The sequence below is a fragment of the Ruditapes philippinarum genome, unplaced genomic scaffold (assembly GCF_026571515.1).
Source record: "Ruditapes philippinarum isolate M1 unplaced genomic scaffold, ASM2657151v2 ctg263_1_1_1_1, whole genome shotgun sequence".
Classification (NCBI taxonomy): Eukaryota; Metazoa; Mollusca; class Bivalvia; order Venerida; family Veneridae; genus Ruditapes; species Ruditapes philippinarum.
This window is the reverse complement of record NW_026857525.1, coordinates 363,697-386,971: the sequence shown is the minus strand read 5'-3', so window position 1 is coordinate 386,971 and position 23,275 is coordinate 363,697. Positions and strand designations below refer to the sequence as shown.

At 36.9% G+C, this 23,275-nt stretch overlaps 1 protein-coding gene across 2 annotated transcripts; it reads right to left on the bottom strand.

Annotated features, from left to right (window-relative positions):
- Positions 1 to 5,340: 5,340 nt before the first annotated feature.
- LOC132750071 (uncharacterized) lies at positions 5,341 to 17,067 on the bottom strand. 2 transcript variants are annotated; one of them, XM_060740010.1, is made up of 3 exons: positions 16,986 to 17,067; positions 10,303 to 10,914; positions 5,341 to 8,451 (listed from the first exon to the last, which is right to left on the bottom strand). In XM_060740010.1, exon 3 carries the CDS (start codon positions 8,447 to 8,449, stop codon positions 5,678 to 5,680), a length of 2,772 nt encoding a protein of 923 aa, XP_060595993.1. In that variant the 5' UTR covers positions 8,450 to 8,451; positions 10,303 to 10,914; positions 16,986 to 17,067; the 3' UTR covers positions 5,341 to 5,677. The 2 variants fall into 2 exon arrangements, with proteins under 2 accessions (XP_060595993.1, XP_060595992.1); XM_060740009.1 differs by lacking the exon at positions 16,986 to 17,067 and adding an exon at positions 14,117 to 14,370.
- Positions 17,068 to 23,275: the final 6,208 nt, after the last annotated feature.

Here is a 23,275-nt window from a genome sequence, read left to right as displayed (position 1 = left end):
TTTTTTTTTTCAACAAATACATTGACAACTTTATCACCAAACTTGCCACAACTTTTTGAAATATTACATAGGAATTGCAACACAATATTTTAAGCTTAAAAATTTCAATTTCAAATTCATTTTCCATCATAAGGGGTGACATCTTGGGGGGTGACATCTGTCGGTTTTCCCCTATACCCTAACCCTAACCCTAACCCTAACCCTAACCCTCGAAGAGAAAAAGAGTAAAGGTGGGTAAACCTAGGTAAAGGTCAAAAACACTTTCAGAGTGATAGAGTAAAGGTGAGTAAAGGTGGGTAATGCAGCTTTTGCTGGGTAATAGAGAGTAAGGGGTGAAGTGTAAGGGTAATGGTCATACACACTCTTACAGTAAAGGAGTAAAGGTGGGTAAAGGTCAAAAACAGTCGAAGAGAAAAAGAGTAAAGGTGGGTAAACCTAGGTAAAGGTCAAAAACACTTTCAGAGTGATAGAGTAAAGGTGAGTAAAGGTGGGTAATGCAGCTTTTGCTGGGTAATAGAGAGTAAGGGGTGAAGTGTAAGGGTAATGGTCATACACACTCTTACAGTAAAGGAGTAAAGGTGGGTAAAGGTCAAAAACAGTCGAAGAGAAAAAGAGTAAAGGTGGGTAAACCTAGGTAGCTACCATTCTTTTCATAGGAGTAAACGTGTGTAAGCTTCGTTACTAAATATAGATGTCTTTGTTCTTTAAGAAATTCTTTTCATTGGTCAGTTAATTTAAGTAATGAATTTGATTGGATCAATGTTTGGAAATTTCACAGCTACTCTTCAATTCACAGTCATTTTAGTGTGAGCTATAGTAGTGATATAATATATAATATTTCATTAGGAATTTATACAAACTGTAAGTTCAGTTACATTTAAACTTATATTTTCTAGTTTTCTCTATTAATATGTAACAAATAGCTTTTACCTAATTTCATAAATTAATCTTTTCTTCATTTCATAATTTATTGTAAAAAAAAGGGTTCAAATATTTTATATTTCATGCACTAACTTCATTACCTTTTCTTTTAAACTGCTTCTGTTGTAACTGATATCTGTACCCTATATCTATATGCGTAGAAACTTTACTGTAACTGTTCATTACATTGATAGAAAAACCTGGACATAGCGGTATAGGTCAGAAATAGTGAGAGTACAGGAGTAAAGGTTGGATGAATTTTGGTTTTTTGGGTATTATATACTCAGGGGTGAAGTGTAAGGGTAAAGGTCAGAAATAGTCTTAGAGCAAAGGAGTACAGTTTCAGGGTAATGGGGGTTTTCTTGTGGAATAGATAGTAAGGGGTGAGGTGTAAAGGTAGTCAGAAATAGTCTTACAGTAAAGGTTGGGTGAAGGAGGTTTTGTCGGGTAAAAGGTAGTGAGGGCTCAAGTGTAAGGGTAAAGGTCAGAAATAATGTTCGACTAAAGGAGTTAAGCTTAGCTTTAGTTGGTTAATAGATAGTAAGGGGAGAAGTGTTAGGGTAAAGGCCATAAATAGTCATACAGTTAAGACAGAAATAGTGTAAGAGTAAAGGTTGGGGGGGGGTAATGGAGGTTTTGTTGGGTAATATATAGTAAGGGGTGAAGTGTAAGGGTAAAGGTTAATGCAACATACATAAACTCAAAGTAAACCAGTAAATGGTTGGGGTAATGGACCTTTTGATGGGTAATAGAAAGGGGTGAAGTGTAAGGGTAAACTTACATGCCTGATATGTTTTCAGAGTAAAAGAATTAAGGCTGCATTACCCACCTTTACTCCTTTACTGTAAGAGTGTGTATGACCATTACCCTTACACTTCACCCGTTACTCTCTATTACCCAGCAAAACCTGCATTACCCACCTTTACTCTATCACTCTGAAAGTGTTTTTGACCTTTACCCAGGTTTACCCACCTTTACTCCTTTACTGTAACAGTGTGTATGACCATTACCCTTACACTTCACCCGTTACTCTCTATTACCCAGCAAAACCTGCATTACCCACCTTTACTCTATCACTCTGAAAGTGTTTTTGACCTTTACCCAGGTTTACCCACCTTTACTCCTTTACTGTAACAGTGTGTATGACCATTACCCTTACACTTCACCCGTTACTCTCTATTACCCAGCAAAACCTGCATTACCCACCTTTACTCCTTTACTGTAAGAGTGTGTATGACCATTACCCTTACACTTCACCCGTTACTCTCTATTACCCAGCAAAACCTGCATTACCCACCTTTACTCTATCACTCTGAAAGTTATCACTCTGTTTTTGACCTTTACCCAGGTTTACCCACCTTTACTCCTTTACTGTAACAGTGTGTATGACCATTACCCTTACACTTCACCCGTTACTCTCTATTACCCAGCAAAACCTGCATTACCCACCTTTACTCTATCACTCTGAAAGTGTTTTTGACCTTTACCCAGGTTTACCCACCTTTACTCCTTTACTGTAACAGTGTGTATGACCATTACCCTTACACTTCACCCGTTACTCTCTATTACCCAGCAAAACCTGCATTACCCACCTTTACTCTATCACTCTGAAAGTGTTTTTGACCTTTACCCAGGTTTACCCACCTTTACTCCTTTACAGATATTGGTGCTTTATAGAAAGTATGTCCTGAAGTGTAACCTTTCAAGAATTGCGCTTATTGCTACCATTCTTTTCATAGGAGTAAACGTGTGTAAGCTACGTTACTAAATATAGATGTCATTGTTCTTTAAGAATTTTAATTATTGGTCACTTAATCCAGGAAATGAATTTCATTAGATCAAAGTTCGGTGAATAAACTGCTAGTCTTCAACTCACAATCATTTAGTGTGCGTTCTTGTAGTGATCAGTAGATTAGAGGATTTATTAATATTTCATTAGGACTTTATACAAATTGTAAGTTCAATTACATTTCAACTTATATTTTCTTCTATTCTCTATTAATATATAACGAAATGCCTTTTACCTACATTCAAAAATTAATCTTTTATTCATGTATTTTATTGTAAAAAAATTGTAGACACTTTTCAAACTAATAGAGTTATGTTTAAGGCCGTAGAACATAAATGTTCATATAAATAGAAAAGATATCTCTTTTTTCTTCAGCAGAAAACATGTCTTTGGCAGACGACCAAGACTATGTCACAAAGATCGTTGAAAAAACGGAGCGGTTTGTGGTCGCAGAAATGGCTAAAATTAAGAATGACGTCACCTTAATTAAGAACACGCAATCTGAAAGTAAAGCCAAGATTGCCAATTTGCAAAGTGAAAATCAGCAACTAAAGGCTGAAAATGAGACACTGAAAAATCAGGTACATACTTTATCACGAGAAGTGGAAAATATCCGTAAACACTCGGGTGAACAACTTTTGAAAACTCTGGAAGACTCTTTTAGGGCTGGGTTGATGACTGTCCTACGGGCGTCAAAAGATGTTGACATGGACATTACGCCAGTTCTTCAAGCCATGGACTTGCCCATGGCGGCTAGTACACCACAGACTTCAGATGTGCCCAGTCAGGAGTTTCAGTCACCAGTTTTTCCAAATCGCCTGTCTTTGTACTCGAGAAAAAGAAAAAGTAAAACTTCTGCAGCACCTGTGTAAGTCTCTATACATATTTTTCAACTGCTCTACTAAGGTATCCTGTCCGGGCCAATTTAGATAACAAGATAATTCTCCAGTCCTGTTCTGTCTTCGAAATGTCGAATTTTTATTGCTCTTATGTCGCTATGTCGTATTGTCGACTTTTCGTAGTCGTACTCAAAACTTTTACTGGTCGTTATGTGTCCAATGTTCTATGTCATAATGTCGACTTCTCGTTGTCCAAATTTAAACGCATTGTTGCCGTAACGTACTTCATTAATAGTTGTCGATTTAGAGACTCATGTTTGTAGTAATGTAGACTTTTCGCTGTCTTAATGCCAGTATTATAACTCAAACATACAAAGATAACGAAAAGTCGTCAATACGACAACAATAAGTGAAATTGTGACATTACAACAACGATAAGCGTACATAAAAATTAAGAAAAAACCGATAAAAATTGCGTTATGTCGACTTTTCGTTTTCGCAATGTACACTTTTCGCTTTGATACTGTTGCATAGTCTATATTGGGTTAAGTCGTTATCTTGACTTTCAGTTGTAGTAATGTAATGTTGTCGCGTTCTTTATGATGTTGTAATCCATTCAGAACATGCTTTAACTTCATCTCATCATGCCCATACTTACGTTAAATTTCTATTTCAGAATCATCACAAATATGGACGATCTAAATGATAGGATCAAGGACTACATTTCTCCATATTTTCTTTCGGATGCCATGGCCTCGAATGATAAACTGAACAATATACAAAGGGCTTTTGTCAAGGCAAAAGCTAACGAAGTCGTAACTACGAGAGGTCCTATTAACACGTCATTCATTAGACAAGTAATATCCGAAGGAGAAGAGGAACACATATGGCCAAGTGATTTCTGTCCGTCTCCCGACATAGATTTTGAAAAATATATGTTATATCGAATCAAAAATGAAAAAAAGTCAATTCAGCGTAAGCAAGCCATCGCTTCTCATCAAGATAGGATGATGGGATATCTTGAAGAGACCTTGAGTACAACTAGCAATACCGTTCACGAGGGAGATTAGTATTCTACGGAATTCTTACAATATGTTATGTTAGACATTTTATTTACTGATGATTCTATGTGATTCCATTTGATTAGTTACGGAGTATAATTACATTTGTGATAATCATTTCAAATCGGCCACAGTGGGAAAGTGCAATAGTTAATTTTTTCAGTGATTCAATTTGATTCGTAGTGTTACCAATCAGTCACAATTATTTTTAATCGGCCAATTGGGTTATGTGCAATAATAGGCCCTTTGACAGACAGGACTGTTGGCCTTTGGGCAATGTGCAATATGTTAAGGCTACTTTGGGCAGAAATGACTGTCGGCCGACTTGTGATTATATCGTGATTAAATGTGATTTCTTTTCTGTTTTACCAATCATATGACAATCATTTCCAATCAATTTTTTCCTCCGCCTGTCTGACGGGGTCATCGTCCCGCGGAGGTGAACATTGACAGCCAGTAAATTTCATAGCACCATTTACTTGCTGTCAATGGCCAACGGTCAGACATCTAAAACCCTAGGCACTACAAGTAAGAAAATCAGAATGTCACATAGGGGTAGTTCTCTCTACAATCTTGATAATTTATGCTTGAAAGCTTTAAAGGTTCTAAACGACACGCCGTTATCCATACATTTCTGCTTGAAGGACTCGTACAAGGAACTAATAGGAACAGTATTTCAGTCAATTACGGAAGTCTCAGTAAGGATTTAAAGGAACTCACAACAATGATGTATTAAACACATTTTTATATGAAAATTGCTGTCTTACGTCATATTCAATTATTAATCATGACATTATTAATAAAGATATTTTTGTAAATTATATCTAATATTTTACGCAAGAGTCCCCTCTAAATATAAAACAAATAATATTAAATATTCGTCAGTCCGTCTGTTCAGGAAAGGGCGAAGAAAATGGCACATTTTATATATAATATAGCGCATTCTATATATAGTACATTGGTATCATGTGACTATATTCATATTTGTCATGTGACAATTTCAGCCAATCAGATTGCTCCGGGCCCATCTCCAGCGACCCATCTCGCCAAAATGCCTATACCCTAACCTATATATTATCCATGTCTTTCTCAACACGTTGTAACTTCCGACGAAATGCCTCTTTCCCGTGAAAAGGTATATTCTCTTTCAGGCATTCTGCCTTATACAATTCGTAAACTTCATCGTGCTTTCTTTTCTTTCCCGTCACCTTGTACAAAATTTCAATTTCCTCACTGTCCCACTTCAATTTACTTTTTGTCAATGGTAGACACGTCGGCAGGCGAGGTTGAATCCTCTCGTTTTTCTCTTCTTCCGCATCATCAGATATCCGTAAAGTATTAACGCTCTCTACTTGTACAGTTTCCGATACAGTTTCCTCTTTTCGGGGTTGCTGCTCTTTTGGAGTACTTGCATTGTTTTCTGACCCCTTCGTGACAATACGTGATGGAATACTGTGATGCAAACGGTACAGCTGTATCTTATTGAACTGTGACAATAACAGTTTACTCTGAATTTCAAGATCTTTAAGTCTGTGTTGCTTCATTGGCAAATCATTACATAACGCCTCCAATTGATTGTAGTCAACGAACCACCCACTCATCATTAAGGCTATACACGAAACAAAGCTTAACACGCAGAGGAGTTGATCATTATTTAGCTTCTCGTGCGATAACTTTCTAACACATGAGGCTATCCAAGGAAACCTGCTTGGAGCTGACTTTAGCTTGCTTGCATACACTAGTCTGCGCATCTCCAGGTCTGTTACGATCAATTTGGTTAGCGTAATAGGACATTGCACCAGTTCACCAGACGTTTCTTCATTATAGAATATTTTCCACAGACCATAACGTTTGTCCCAAGACAGAATTGCATTACCATGGACGTCATACAGTTTCAATACTGGAAAGTGCTTAAGACGCAAGTCCTTTAAACCTTCAACAATCACTTCAGCTAGATCAGACTTTGAGTTACGAATCAGTTTACACTGATAGCCAAATACCATATGCGTACCAACTCTTCTATTTGCACTTAGCACATCAGATAGCCGCTTTAATGTTACACCACCACTAACGCGAAACATTGTTGGTTGTTCAATGAATAGCTCCTGTTTAAATTCTTCAATTCTACAAGGCAATTTAGCATCCTCATACATATCCATTATCAAGCTGTGTACCAATCGCCTACCAACAACGAAGGGACAACTTCCTAACACATCGTGCAGGCCAGCTGATCGTCTTATCATTCTTTGCATAAGTGCAGACTGACTCCATAGACAGCATGGAGGAATGCTGTATTCAGTTGCCATACACGCTGTCCAACGTTCTAACGCTAAAAAGCCTTTCTGATCTGTTAAACTTCTACTTTCTTCAAGTCGCCCTGGTCCAAGATTTACCGAGAGCAAATGGCTAACACTTGAGAATGGAGTTCCCCATAACATTTTTTCCGCTGCAAGTTCCAACTGATACGCTCTCCACATTGCTTCTATATTTCCTGTTCCGGAGTAGTTGTCCAGAAGACTTTTCAACTTAGTAACTATATAGTGACCTACATGGTTTACAGCTCTTACCATTCCTATGTCAAAAGGCACTATCAGTGGGTACTTTTTCAAAAGTGAAACCACATTCTGCACGTTTATGAAGTCCGTGGCATGTATGGCATCTTTCACTTCTTTTACTGTGTGGACAACCTCCAAACGGCATGAGCTTTTCTCTAGAAAACAGAAATTACTCTCCAATGTGGAAATATACCTGCCAGCATCTCCTTTGAATGCTGAATACGTTTCTTTATGAAACACTAGTCCACCGGCAATACAACCCGACACCGGATGAAACCTTGATTTAGGTTTACGATGCGGTACATCGACGTACAACTGCATGAATCTTATATCTCCTGACGTGTTATGGCATACCTCTTTTAAATCTTTACAAATATCCATCATTTTCCCATCAAGGTTGCTCTGAAAATTTCCACAGTCTCTAAAAGATAAACATGTTGACAGGGTGCCCCTATTACCAACAATGCCCTGCAATCCGGACATGGACCACATTAACTCAAATGTGTCACTGTATATATCAACAGCAGAGTGCACTGTCACTTCTTTTACTTCAGACAAATTAAAAACATTTAGATTAATCCCATTTCTCGATTTCTCGCCGAATCGGAAACAAAATAGTACCCTTTCAAACTCTTCTGGCAACTTAGTCTCGTCGATGGCTTCTTGTAAGATAACAAATATGCGGTCTTTATCATCGGGCAACACGGAAAAGTTACGTACATCATTCATATCGTTCTTAGCTAATGTTCTCATCAATGTAGATTTCTGTGCAAATAATTTCTTTTGAAAATATACCCTCACTGTTTTGAAGTAAGTACTTCCTATTTCTGATACAATTTTAGCATTAAATTTATGTTTACATTTACTTGGACTGGGTATAATGCCGATCCAACCTTCCCACCCATATTCGTAAAACAACTGGAATCCTACACTGTGACTAAAGCATGGCAAAACATCTCTAGTGTACTTTGTCAAGTTCACGTGTTTCTTTAAGAAAGTCCTAATCATACGGCAATGATCTCTGTGAAAAACTGTCAAGTGGCGAACAGGCATTTTTATACCTATAAACGAGTTTAATTCTACAACGCAACCATCTACATCAGTCTCATACTTAAAAAATACATCACTATCAGCTTGTTCAACGCATACGCTACGTGCGTATATCACTTTACCTCTATTCAAAAATGACATTAAACTATTGTGCTCGTACAAAGAATTTAAGAAGTTGTTATTCTCTTCTGCAACCGTTACAAAATCATCTTCTTCAATTTCAATCTCATCCATACCTGAAAGAGAAAAACAAAGTGTAGTCAAAATATAGAAAACATTCAGGAAAATCAAAAAGATTATGTTACATTCACTTAGATTATTTCGATAGTCGAAGGTTATGCTAGATTAGGGGTAAAGTGTAGTAGAAATGAAAAAAGTTATGTCGGGTTGTCTTAGATTATGTGGATAGTAGAAAGTTATGCTAAGTTAGGGGTTGAGTGTAGTCGATAGGTAGAGTGTTACCTATTATTAAAGGGGTTAGTAAAGGGGGTAATCGACTGGGTAATACAGGGTAATAGGATTTTTGGAAAAATATAAAAGTGGGTAATAGAAGAGTAATAGACTGGGTAATAGAGTAATAGAGGGTTATGGTGAGTAAAGGGTTAAGAGTAATAGAAAATATAAAAGTAGTGGGTAATAGAAGAGTAATAGACTGGGTAATAGAGTAATAGAGGGTTATGGTGAGTAAAGGGTTAAGAGTAATAGACTGAGTAATAGAGTAATAGAGGGTTATGGTGAGTAAAGGGTTAAGAGTAATAGACTGAGTAATAGAGTAATAGAGGGTTATGGTGAGTAAGAGTAAGAGGGATAGAAAATATAAAAGTAGTGGGTAATAGAAGAGTAATAGACTGTGTAATAGAGTAATAGAGGGTTATGGTGAGTAAAGGGTTAAGAGTAATAGAAAATATAAAAGTAGTGGGTAATAGAAGAGTAATAGACTGGGTTATAGAGTAATAGAGGGTTATGGTGAGTAAAGAGTTAAGAGTAATAGACTGAGTAATAAAGTAATAGAGGGTTATGGTGAGTAAGGGGTTAAGAGTAATAGAAAATATCGAAGTGGGTAATAGACTGGGTAATAGAGGGTAATAGGATTTTTGGAAAAATATAAAAGTGGATAATAGACTAGGTAATAGAAAATATGATAGTGGGTAATAGACTGGGTAATAGAGTAATAGAGGGTTATGGTGAGTAAAGGGTTAAAAGTATCGGTTATGGTAATAAACTGGTTAATAGGTTTTGGAAAAATATCAAGGTTGGTAATAGGAGAGTAATACCCTTGTTAATAGAGTAACAGAGGTTATGATGAGTAACGGATTAAGGATAAAGGGTATGGTAATAGACTTGGTTATAGACGTTTTGGAGAAATATCACAGTGGGTAATAGGAGAGTAACAGACTGGGTAATACAGTACTAGATGGTGAGTAAGCGGTTGAGAGTAAAGGTAACCGTAATAGACTTCGTAATAGAGGTTTTGCGAAGATATAAAACTGGGTAATAGGAGAGTAATAGATTGGGTAATAGAGTAATAGACGGTTATGATCAGTAAGTTGTTAAGTGTAAGGGTTACAGTAATAGACTGTGTTATGCAAGATTTGTAAAAATATAATAGTGGGTAATTGGACAGCAATACACTGTGTAATAAAGTAACAAAGGATTATGGTGAGTAAGGGATTAATAGTAATGGTTACGGTAATGGAGGGTAATACACTGTGTAATGAGTTTTGTAAAAATATAACCGGTTAAGAGTAAAAGTAACGGTAATACACCTGGTAAAAAAGGTTTTGGAAAGATATAAAAGTGGGTAATAGGACAGTAATAGACGGGTAATAAAGTAATACAGGGTTATGCTGAGTAACGCGGGTTAAGAGTAAGGGTTACGGTTATAGTGGGTAATAGACTGGGTAATAATAGTTTTGTAAAATATAAAAGTGGGAATAGGAGGGTAATAGACTGGGTAATAGTGTAGTACAGGGTTATGGTGAGTAAGGGGTTAAGAGTAAGGTTTGCGGTAGTACACTGTGTAATACAAGTCATAAAGGAAGCATGTGACATCTAGATTTTGTTTATTCAAAAAACACATTTCATACTCAAGTTCAATGTACTGTCTTATTCTCTAAGTGCGATAGCCGACTGGTGACCTCTCTCAGTGCCAATATGAGATCTCCCCTCACGTGCTGTAGCTGTCTTGCTGTTTTAGGTACATCGTCGTGCTGATAGATTAGAGCTTCACCAATAGCGTCAAACAATAACCTCTTAAATCTGCATGATCGTTTGCAGCAAACGCAAGGTTTGCACACCATTAAACAAGACATGTCCATTTCTTCTAATGGAAAGTCCATTTCTTCATCACGCATAGGTAATTGGCACACCTCGCAAGTACTTGGACCGCAGAAAACTCTTTCACATGTTACGGAGCTAGGCGGTTCAATTACTGCACCTCTCATTGGTGATGAGTTGCATTTCTGGAACAAGGGCATTCCTCCGTCAGCCATAGGTAACTGGCACACTTCGCACATACTGGGACCACCGCACAAACTTTCACATGTTACGGGGCTAGGTTCCCCATATATTGCTTTCTTCACCGGTGATAAGTGACCTCTCTTGAACATATAAGCAATGTCAACCTCATCTAAAGCCGTTCCAAGGCATTCATCCAACAAAGATCGAATAAGCATCTCGTTTGAAGATGACATGGTTAGCTGTAAAATATTAAATTAAGGTCGGTAATTAAAAGTCTAGTGGCCAACAATAACAAAAAAGTAGGTACAACACGGCTCAAAGCTAAATATCATACAGGATAATCTGAGTACTCATAGGAGAAATGTCCGTTATTGTAAGTAAACTTCATATGGTTCAGGGTAATAGAAAATATGAAAGTGAGTAATAGACTGGGTAATAGACTGGGTAATAGAGGGTAATAGAAAATATGAAAGTGGGTAATAGACTGGGTAATAGAGTCATAGAGGGTTATGGTGAGTAAAGGGTTAAGAGTAATAGAAAATATCAAAGGGGGTAATAGACTGGGTAATAGAGGGTAATAGGATTTTTGGAAAAATATAAAAGTGGGTAATAGACAGGGTAATAGACTGGGTAATAGAGTAATAGAGAGTTATGGTGAGTAAAGGGTTAAGAGTAATAGACTGAGTAATAGAGTAATAGAGGGTTATGGTGAGTAAGGGGTTAAGAGTAATACAAATATCAAAGCGGGTAATAGACTGAGTAATAGAGGGTAATAGGATTTTTGGAAAAATATAAAAGTGGGTAATAGACTGGGTAATAGACTGGGTAATAGAGGGTAATAGAAAATATGAAAGTGGGTAATAGACTGGGTAATAGAGTCATAGAGGATTATGGTGAGTAAAGGGTTAAGAGTAATAGACTGTGTAATAGAAAATGTCAAAGTGGGCAATAGACTGAGTAATAGAGGGTATACTGGGTGATATTTAATTATTAATTATGACATTATTAATAAAGATATTTTTATAAGTGATATCACATATTGTACTAGGTAATGCAGGTTTTGCTCGGTAATAGAGAGTAACGGGTGAAGTGTAAGGGTAATGGTCATACACACTCTTACAGTAAAGGAGTAAAGGTGGGTAAACCTGGGTAAAGGTCAAAAACAGTCGAAGAGAAAGAGAGTAAAGGTGGGTAAACCTAGGTAAAGGTCAAAAACACTTTCAGAGTGATAGAGTAAAGGTGGGTAATGCAGGTTTTGCTCGGTAATAGAGAGTAAGGGGTGAAGTGTAAGGGTAATGGTCATACACACTCTTACAGTAAAGGAGTAAAGGTGGGTAAACCTGGGTAAAGGTCAAAAACACTTTCAGAGTGATAGAGTAAAGGTAGGTAATGCAGGTTTTGCTGGGTAATAGAGAGTAACGGGTGAAGTGTAAGGGTAATGGTCATACACACTCTTACAGTAAAGGAGTAAAGGTGGGTAAACCTGGGTAAAGGTCAAAAACAGTCGAAGAGAAAGAGAGTAAAGGTGGGTAAACCTGGGTAAAGGTCAAAAACAGTCGAAGAGAAAGAGAGTAAAGGTGGGTAAACCTAGGTAAAGGTCAAAAACACTTTCAGAGTGATAGAGTAAAGGTGGGTAATGCAGGTTTTGCTCGGTAATAGAGAGTAAGGGGTGAAGTGTAAGGGTAATGGTCATACACACTGTTACAGTAAAGGAGTAAAGGTGGGTAAACCTGGGTAAAGGTCAAAAACACTTTCAGAGTGATAGAGTAAAGGTAGGTAATGCAGGTTTTGCTGGGTAATAGAGAGTAACGGGTGAAGTGTAAGGGTAATGGTCATACACACTCTTACAGTAAAGGAGTAAAGGTGGGTAAACCTGGGAAAAATATAAAAGTGGGTAATAGACTGGGTAATAGAGGGTAATAGAAAATATGAAAGTGGGTAATAGACTGGGTAATAGAGTCATAGAGGATTATGGTGAGTAAAGGGTTAAGAGTAATAGACTGTGTAATAGAAAATGTCAAAGTGGGCAATAGACTGAGTAATAGACGGTTATAGGATTTTTGGAAAAATATAAAAGTGGGTAATAGACTGGGTAATAGACTGGGTAATAGAGTAATAGAGGGTTATGGTGAGTAAAGGGTTAAAAGTAATAGACTGAGTAATAGAGTAATAGAGGGTTATGGTGAGTAAGGGTTAAGAGTAATAGAAAATATCAAAGTGGGTAATAGACTGAGTAATAGAGGGTAATAGGATTTTTGGAAAAATATAAAAGTGAATAATAGACTGGGTAATAGACTGGGTAATAGAGTAATAGAGGGTTATGGTGAGTAAGGGGTTAAGAGTAATAGAGTGGGTAATAGAAAATATGAAAGTGGGTAATAGACTGGGTGATAGACTTGGTAATAAGATTTTTGCAAAAATATAAAAGTGGGTAATGGAAGAGTAATAGACTGGGTAATAGAGTAATAGAGGGTTATGGTGAGTAAGGGGTTAAGAGTAATAGAGTGGGGAATAGAAAATATGAAAGTGAGTAATAGACTAGGTACTAGACTGGGTAATAGAGTAATAGAGGGTTATGGTGAGTAAGGGGTTTAGAGTAATAGACTGGGTAATAGACTGGGCAATAACATTTTTGCAAAAATATAAAAGTGGGTAATACACTGGGTAATAGACTGGGTAATAGAGTAATAGAGGGTTATGGTGAGTAAGGGATTAAGATTAATAGAGTTGGTAATACACTGGGTGATGGAAAGTATGCTTTGTTACTAAAAATATATTCTATGTTCTAATTCGCGGTAATGATGAGTAAGGGGTAATAGGTAAGGTACTAGGTAAGGTAGGTAAGGTAGTGAGTAAGGTACTAGGTAGGTTAACCCAGTAAGGATATGCTTCCAATTCGCGGTTAGGATGAGTAAGGGGTAATAGGTAAGGTACTGGGTAAGGTGGGTAAGCTATGAAGGTTTCCTATAGTAAGCATTGTTACTAAAAATAGATTCTTTGTTCTAATTGGCGCCAAATATAATAGTTATATTAATGCATCTTCCTTAGCTTTAGGGGTTGGGTGTAGTCTCAAATCCAAAGGTTGTCTTGGGTTGTCTTAGGTTATATAGATACTCGGTAACATATTATATATTGTTATAGAAGGATAGGGTTAGTTAGCTTTGTTACTAAAAATAGATATCTTTGTTCTTTTTTCCAGCCCTTTTGTCTATATACATTTCTATATAGGACACCATTGCGACGCCATTTTTACATTTTCCATACAAGAAATGGCATCAAGCAATAAAATAACAGATCAAATATCAATTATTATTATAATTATCATGAACAGTATTATTAACTATTGTCTTCAATATAATAATTTTCAATTATGAAATGTAAACTATGAAAAACAAATTCAACCATTAAATATTCATTCATCAAAAATAAAATAACACATACCTTTTTTCTTAATTCCTTTGCGAACAATAAAATCCAAATCTTAAAACACAATACACAATAAACACTGCACAATTGTCAAAGTAATAAGTCAATATTTATCAAACAATTTAACACACAAAGAATGCACTGTTCACAATGGTGTCCAAACTCAAAATGGCGCTCTGAAAATAATTTATGAACATGTGCCCGGATGTATTTTCAAGTCACGTGATCTAATCAATATGCATCATATAATACATTTCTATTGAAAATAGCTGTTTTAGGTCATATTTAATTATTAATTATGACATTATTAATAAAGATATTTTTATAAGTGATATCACATATTGTACTAGGTAATGCAGGTTTTGCTCGGTAATAGAGAGTAAGGGGTGAAGTGTAAGGGTAATGGTCATACACACTGTTACAGTAAAGGAGTAAAGGTGGGTAAACCTGGGTAAAGGTCAAAAACAGTCGAAGAGAAAAGAGAGTAAAGGTGGGTAAACCTAGTAAAGAGGTGCAAAAAACACTTTCAGAGTGAAAGGAGTAAAGGTGGGTAAACCTGGGTAAAGGTCAAAAACAGTCGAAGAGAAAGAGAGTAAAGGTGGGTAAACCTAGGTAAAGGTCAAAAACACTTTCAGAGTGATAGAGTAAAGGTGGGTAATGCAGCTTTTGCTCGGTAATAGAGAGTAAGGGGTGAAGTGTAAGGGTAATGGTCATACACACTCTTACAGTAAAGGAGTAAAGGTGGGTAAACCTGGGTAAAGGTCAAAAACACTTTCAGAGTGATAGAGTAAAGGTAGGTAATGCAGGTTTTGCTGGGTAATAGAGAGTAAGGGGTGAAGTGTAAGGGTAATGGTCATACACACTCTTACAGTAAAGGAGTAAAGGTGGGTAAACCTGGGTAAAGGTCAAAAACAGTCGAAGAGAAAGAGAGTAAAGGTGGGTAAACCTGGGTAAAGGTCAAAAAAGAGAAGAGAGAAGTCGAAAACAGTAGAGAAAGAGAGTAAAGGTGGGTAAACCTAGGTAAAGGTCAAAAACACTTTCAGAGTGATAGAGTAAAGGTGGGTAATGCAGGTTTTGCTCGGTAATAGAGAGTAAGGGGTGAAGTGTAAGGGTAATGGTCATACACACTGTTACAGTAAAGGAGTAAAGGTGGGTAAACCTGGGTAAAGGTCAAAAACACTTTCAGAGTGATAGAGTAAAGGTAGGTAATGCAGGTTTTGCTGGGTAATAGAGAGTAACGGGTGAAGTGTAAGGGTAATGGTCATACACACTCTTACAGTAAAGGAGTAAAGGTGGGTAAACCTGGGAAAAATATAAAAGTGGGTAATAGACTGGGTAATAGACTGGGTAATAGAGGGTAATAGAAAATATGAAAGTGGGTAATAGACTGGGTAATAGAGTCATAGAGGATTATGGTGAGTAAAGGGTTTAAGAGTAATAGACTGTGTAATAGAAAATGTCAAAGTGGGCAATAGACTGAGTAATAGAGGGTAATAGGATTTTTGGAAAAATATAAAAGTGGGTAATAGACTGGGTAATAGACTGGGTAATAGAGTAATAGAGGGTTATGGTGAGTAAAGGGTTAAAAGTAATAGACTGAGTAATAGAGTAATAGAGGGTTATGGTGAGTAAGGGGTTAAGAGTAATAGAAAATATCAAAGTGGGTAATAGACTGAGTAATAGAGGGTAATAGGATTTTTGGAAAAATATAAAAGTGAATAATAGACTGGGTAATAGACTGGGTAATAGAGTAATAGAGGGTTATGGTGAGTAAGGGGTTAAGAGTAATAGAGTGGGTAATAGAAAATATGAAAGTGGGTAATAGACTGGGTGATAGACTTGGTAATAAGATTTTTGCAAAAATATAAAAGTGGGTAATGGAAGAGTAATAGACTGGGTAATAGAGTAATAGAGGGTTATGGTGAGTAAGGGGTTAAGAGTAATAGAGTGGGTAATAGAAAATATGAAAGTGAGTAATAGACTGGGTAATAGACTGGGTAATAGAGTAATAGAGGGTTATGGTGAGTAAGGGGTTTAGAGTAATAGACTGGGTAATAGACTGGGCAATAACATTTTTGCAAAAATATAAAAGTGGGTAATACACTGGGTAATAGACTGGGTAATAGAGTAATAGAGGGTTATGGTGAGTAAGGGATTAAGATTAATAGAGTTGGTAATACACTGGGTGATGGAAAGTATGCTTTGTTACTAAAAATATATTCTATGTTCTAATTCGCGGTAATGATGAGTAAGGGGTAATAGGTAAGGTACTAGGTAAGGTAGGTAAGGTAGTGAGTAAGGTACTAGGTAGGTTAACCCAGTAAGGATATGCTTCCAATTCGCGGTTAGGATGAGTAAGGGGTAATAGGTAAGGTACTGGGTAAGGTGGGTAAGCTATGAAGGTTTCCTATAGTAAGCATTGTTACTAAAAATAGATTCTTTGTTCTAATTGGCGCCAAATATAATAGTTATATTAATGCATCTTCCTTAGCTTTAGGGGTTGGGTGTAGTCTCAAATCCAAAGGTTGTCTTGGGTTGTCTTAGGTTATATAGATACTCGGTAACATATTATATATTGTTATAGAAGGATAGGGTTAGTTAGCTTTGTTACTAAAAATAGATATCTTTGTTCTTTTTTCCAGCCCTTTTGTCTATATACATTTCTATATAGGACACCATTGCGACGCCATTTTTACATTTTCCATACAAGAAATGGCATCAAGCAATAAAATAACAGATCAAATATCAATTATTATTATAATTATCATGAACAGTATTATTAACTATTGTCTTCAATATAATAATTTTCAATTATGAAATGTAAACTATGAAAAACAAATTCAACCATTAAATATTCATTCATCAAAAATAAAATAACACATACCTTTTTTCTTAATTCCTTTGCAAACAATAAAAATCCAAATCTTAAAACACAATACACAATAAACACTGCACAATTGTCAAAGTAATAAGTCAATATTTATCAAACAATTTAACACACAAAGAATGCACTGTTCACAATGGTGTCCAAACTCAAAATGGCGCTCTGAAAATAATTTATGAACAAGTGCCCGGATGTATTTTCAAGTCACGTGATCTAATCAATATGCATCATATAATACATTTCTATTGAAAATAGCTGTTTTAGGTCATATTTAATTATTAATTATGACATTATTAATAAAGATATTTTTATAAGTGATATCACATATTGTACTAGGTAATGCAGGTTTTGCTCGGTAATAGAGAGTAAGGGGTGAAGTGTAAGGGTAATGGTCATACACACTCTTACAGTAAAGGAGTAAAGGTGGGTAAACCTGGGTAAAGGTCAAAACAGTCGAAGAGAAAGAGAGTAAAGGTGGGTAAACCTAGGTAAAGGTCAAAAACACTTTCAGAGTGATAGAGTAAAGGTGGGTAATGCAGGTTTTGCTCGGTAATAGAGAGTAAGGGGTGAAGTGTAAGGGTAATGGTCATACACACTGTTACAGTAAAGGAGTAAAGGTGGGTAAACCTGGGTAAAGGTCAAAAACACTTTCAGAGTGATAGAGTAAAGGTAGGTAATGCAGGTTTTGCTGGGTAATAGAGAGTAAGGGGTGAAGTGTAAGGGTAATGGTCATACACACTCTTACAGTAAAGGAGTAAAGGTGGGTAAACCTGGGTAAAGGTCAAAAACAGTCGAAGAGAAAGAGAGTAAAGGTGGGTAAACCTGGGTAAAGGTCAAAAACAGTCGAAGACAAAGAGAGTAAAGGTGGGTAAACCTGGGTAAAGGTCAAAAACACTTTCAGAGTGATAGAGTAAAGGTGGGTAATGCAGGTTTTGCTGGGTAATAGAGAGTAAGGGGTGAAGTGTAAGGGTAATGGTCATACACACTCTTACAGTAAAGGAGTAAAGGTGGGTAAACCTGGGTAAAGGTCAAAAACAGTCGAAGAGAAAGAGAGTAAAGGTGGGTAAACCTGGGTAAAGGTCAAAAACAGTCGAAGAGAAAGAGAGTAAAGGTGGGTAAACCTGGGTAAAGGTCAAAAACACTTTCAGAGTGATAGAGTAAAGGTGGGTAATGCAGGTTTTGCTGGGTAATAGAGAGTAAGGGGTGAAGTGTAAGGGTAATGGTCATACACACTCTTACAGTAAAGGAGTAAAGGTGGGTAAACCTGGGTAAAGGTCAAAAACACTTTCAGAGTGATAGAGTAAAGGTAGGTAATGCAGGTTTTGCTGGGTAATAGAGAGTAACGGGTGAAGTGTAAGGGTAATGGTCATACACACTCTTACAGTAAAGGAGTAAAGGTGGGTAAACCTGGGTAAAGGTCAAAAACAGTCGAAGAGAAAAAGAGTGGGTAAACCTAGGTAGCTACCATTCTTTTCATAGGAGTAAACGTGTGTAAGCTTTGTTTCTAAAAATACATTCTTTGTTCTAATTGGCGCCAAAATACTACAGGTCTGTCAGCATGTGTTTAAAGATGACTAGTCTGCTTTTAAAGTTGTACTTTTTCATTTTTTCACAGATTACTAAAGGGTTTACAACCCGGTTCGAGTCCCAGAGACTAGAAATATACACACAACATGCACAGTTGTGTAGGTGCAGATTTTGGCTACAAAAGTATACCATTTTCATGTATCTAGGACGACTACAGGGGTCTCAGCAAGTCTTTGAAGGTGACTTGTCCGGGTTCGAACTTGTATTTAGCCGTTATTTTCATCATTATTAATAGGTTTTTCATAGGTCTGAGCCCCATTAGCCTACATATATATTATTATTATATACTGCCGTGTGTGCACGGATCCTGGCTACAAATTGAGACTATTTTCAGGTGTCTGGGACGACTAAAGGGCTCTCAGCAAGTGTTTGAATGTCACTTGTACGGGTTCGAACTTGTATTTGTCCGTTATTTTCATCATTATTAATAGGTTTTTCATCGGTTCGAGCCCCATTAGCCTACATATATATTATTATTATATAGTGCCATGTAGGCAAGGATCCTGGCTACGATTTGAGACTATTTTCATGTGTCTTGGACGACTACATGACTCTCAGCAAGTGTTTAAAGGTGACTTGTCTGCTTTTCAAGTGGCACTTTTTCATTTTTTCAAAGATTAATAAAGGGTTTACAACCCGGTTCGAGTCCCAGAGACTACATATATACACATAACATGCACGGTTGTGTAGGTGCATATCTTGGCTACAAAATGGGACCATTTTTATATATCTAGGACGACTACAGAGGTCTCAGCAAGTCTTTGAAGGTGACTTGTCCGGGTTCGAACTTGCATTTAATCGTTATTTTCATCATTATTAATAGGGTTTTCATCGGTCCGAGCCCCATTAGCCTACATATATATTATTATTATATACCGCCGTGTAGGCAAGGATCCTGGCTACGATTTGAGACTATTTGCAGGTGTCTGAGTTGACAAAAGGGCTCTCAGCAAGTGTTTGAAGGTCACTTGTCCGGTTCGAACTTGCATTTAATCGTTATTTTCATCATTATTAATAGGTTTTTCATCGGTCCGAGCCCCATTAGGCTACATATATATTATTATTATATAGAGCCGTAAAGGCAAGGATCCTGGCTACGATTTCAGACTATTTTCAGGTGTCTGGGACGACTACAGGGCTCTCTGCAAGTGTTTAAATGTCACTTTTCTGCTTTTCAAGTTGTACTTTTTCATTTTTTCACAAATTACTAAAGGGTTTGCAACCCGGTTCGAGTCCCAGAGACTATATATATATACATATTACATTCACGGTAGTATAGGTGCAGATCTTGGCTATAAAATGAGACCATTTTCATGTATCTAGGACGACTACAGGGGTATCAGCAAGTCTTTGAAGGTGACTTGTCAGAGTTCGAACTTGCATTTAGCCGTTTTTTCAGCATTATTTTATAAACCAAGTTTGTTGCACAGGGGCTTTGTCTACCCGTTAGCCATCTTCTAATGAAGATGTTCACCCTTGCACCACGATGAGGTCGGTAGACTTGGCAAGGGGCGGGACCAGTCGATTACCGGTCCCTAATCAAGGAGAATCAACAGCTCAACAAAATCACATGAGCTAATCATTAAAAGAAAAGAAGAAAAAAAGAACAAACAAACAAACAAACAAACAAACACTTCTCCTCAAACAAGCTCTGATTCAGAGCTGGGAGATGGGGGTGGTGGAGGGTGAGGGCCATGGTCAAACTCTGCCTCCTCAAACACCTTGAAGCCGATCCGGGCATTGAACAAAATGTCCATAGCCCGGTCGGCCTCAAGGCGTTTAAAAAAAGCAAAGCCTGACCGGCCGTAAATCTCAACCTCCACCACCTCCATCTCCCATGAATGCACCACACGGTCGAAGGAGGCAAAATCCCTCCTTGACACCAAAACAAGAACACAAGGAAAAACCATACTGTAAGAGAGAGACAGAGAGAGAGAGAGAGAGAGTCAGATACTGAATGAAAATACAGGCAAGTGTAAACAGTATATATAGGCGATGAAATAAGAATCTAAAAATAGATCCTTTGTTTCAATTTTGGCGCGAAATCCCTGATAAGGTTAAGCCCCTCTTGTCGTGAGTAAACCTGGGTAAAGGTCAAAAACACTTTCAGAGTGATAGAGTAAAGGTGGGTAATGCAGGTTTTGCTGGGTAATAGAGAGTAAGGGGTGAAGTGTAAGGGTAATGGTCATACACACTCTTACAGTAAAGGAGTAAAGGTGGGTAAACCTGGGTAAAGGTCAAAAACAGTCGAAGAGAAAAAGAGTAAAGGTGGGTAAACCTAGGTAACGGAGTAAAGGTGGGTAAACCTGGGTAAAGGTCAAAAACACTTTCAGAGTGATAGAGTAAAGGTGGGTAATGCAGGTTTTGCTGGGTAATAGAGAGTAACGGGTGAAGTGTAAGGGTAATGGTCATACACACTGTTACAGTAAAGGAGTAAAGGTAGGTAAACCTGGGTAAAGGTCAAAAACAGTCGAAGAGAAAAAGAGTAAAGGTGGGTAAACCTAGGTAAAGGTCAGAAACACTTTCAGAGTGATAGAGTAAAGGTGGGTAATGCAGGTTTTGCTGGGTAATAGAGAGTAAGGGGTGAAGTGTAAGGGTAATGGTCATACACACTCTTACAGTAAAGGAGTAAAGGTGGGTAAACCTGGGTAAAGGTCAAAAACAGTCGAAGAGAAAAAGAGTAAAGGTGGGTAAACCTAGGTAAAGGTCAAAAACACTTTCAGAGTGATAGAGTAAAGGTGGGTAATGCAGCTTTTGCTGGGTAATAGAGAGTAAGGGGTGAAGTGTAAGGGTAATGGTCATACACACTCTTACAGTAAAGGAGTAAAGGTGGGTAAACCTGGGTAAAGGTCAAAAACAGTCGAAGAGAAAAAGAGTGGGTAAACCTAGGTAGCTACCATTCTTTTCATAGGAGTAAACGTGTGTAAGCTTTGTTACTAAAAATAGATCCTTTGTTCTGTTTCGCGCCTTTTTTTACATAACAACATAGACATAAATGACGTCACAGCAATGTAATATTTCATGGCTCCTACATTTAACTCTAACAGTTTTTCATGCTCATATAATCATCAATCAAAAAATGAATATCATCATCATCATCATCATCATAATCATCATCATCATCAATATCATCATCACCATCATCATCATCATCATCATAATCATCATCATCATCACTTTCATTATCAACATCAACATCATCATCATCATCATCATCATCAACATAATCATCTTCATCATCATCATCATCATCATCATCACTTTCATCATCAACAGCAACATCATCATCATCATCATCAAAATCATCATCATCATCATCATCATCACTATCATCATCATCATCATCATCATCACCATCATCATCATCATCACTTTCATCATAACTTTCATCATTAACATCAGCATCATCATCATCATCATCATCATCATCATCATCATCATCATCGTAGTTATCAATATGAAGAGAGCAAGAGTCTCTGCTGTTGTCTTGTGTCTTGATATTTATTCTCTCATCAAATAAATACGTCCACAAAAAAATGGCTAAAATACATATTTGAACTAACTCACAACAATGATATATTAAACACATTCTTATATGAAAATTGCTGTCTTACGTCATTTTCAATTATTAATTATGACATTATTAATAAAGATACTTTTATAAATGATATCACATATTGTACGCAAGAGTCTCCTCTAAAATATACAACAAAAATATTAAACATCCGTCTGTCCGTCTGTTCAGGAGAGCGAGAACAATATGGCATATTTTATATATAATATAATGCATTCTATATAAAGCATATTGGTATCTATAAATAGCACATTGTTACCATGTGATAATATTGACCAATCAAATTCATTTTGGGCATCATTCGAATGCCCATTTGGGCATCATCGTCATTCAGGTCTTACCCTAACCCTAACCCTAACCCTAACCCTAACCCTAACCCTAACCCTAATTATAGTTTTTGTCCAATTAGTCCCCCCGACAATGTCCAACAAGTCCCCGTACTGTCCATTAAGTCCTTGTACCGTCCAATAAGTCCCCGTCAATGTCCAACAAGTCCATGTACTGTCCAGTAAGTCCTTGTACCGTCCAATAAGTCCCCGTCAATGTCCAACAAGTCCCTGTACTGTCCAGTAAGTCCTTGTACCGTCCAATATGTCCCTATGTTTTAATATGAGGTGTTATGACGTAATTGTTACAGGATAATATGTTATTAATGTATTATCTTTCAAGGGGAGATAAGCTGAGTTGTTTGCCCTTGGTTATGGCCCTTAGTTTGATATCATGACAAAATGATCAGGTGATAAGTGAAATATGCCTATTTGCTTTTATTTTTTTTATTTAATCGAATTAAAGCGTGAAATTAATATGAATATATTATTTTATTACTATAATAAAAATGAAGTGATAATATTACATGACCCTTCATTACATGACCAAATTTGGAAATTTTTGTGAAGGACTTATTGGACAATTTTTTTTTAAAAAAAATATACATTTTTTTTTAGAAACAACTCAAACAGCTGTAGGGTAAAAGACCATATTTGGTATATGATTAGTACCTTAAGTGACTTTGATGATGTCAAGTTTGTGAGATTTGGGCATTCCTAATGAGGGAGATATTGAGTGATGAATATTAATTTAGGGTAAGGATTAGGGTTAGGATTAGAAATTTTGAACAATTTCGGCCCGG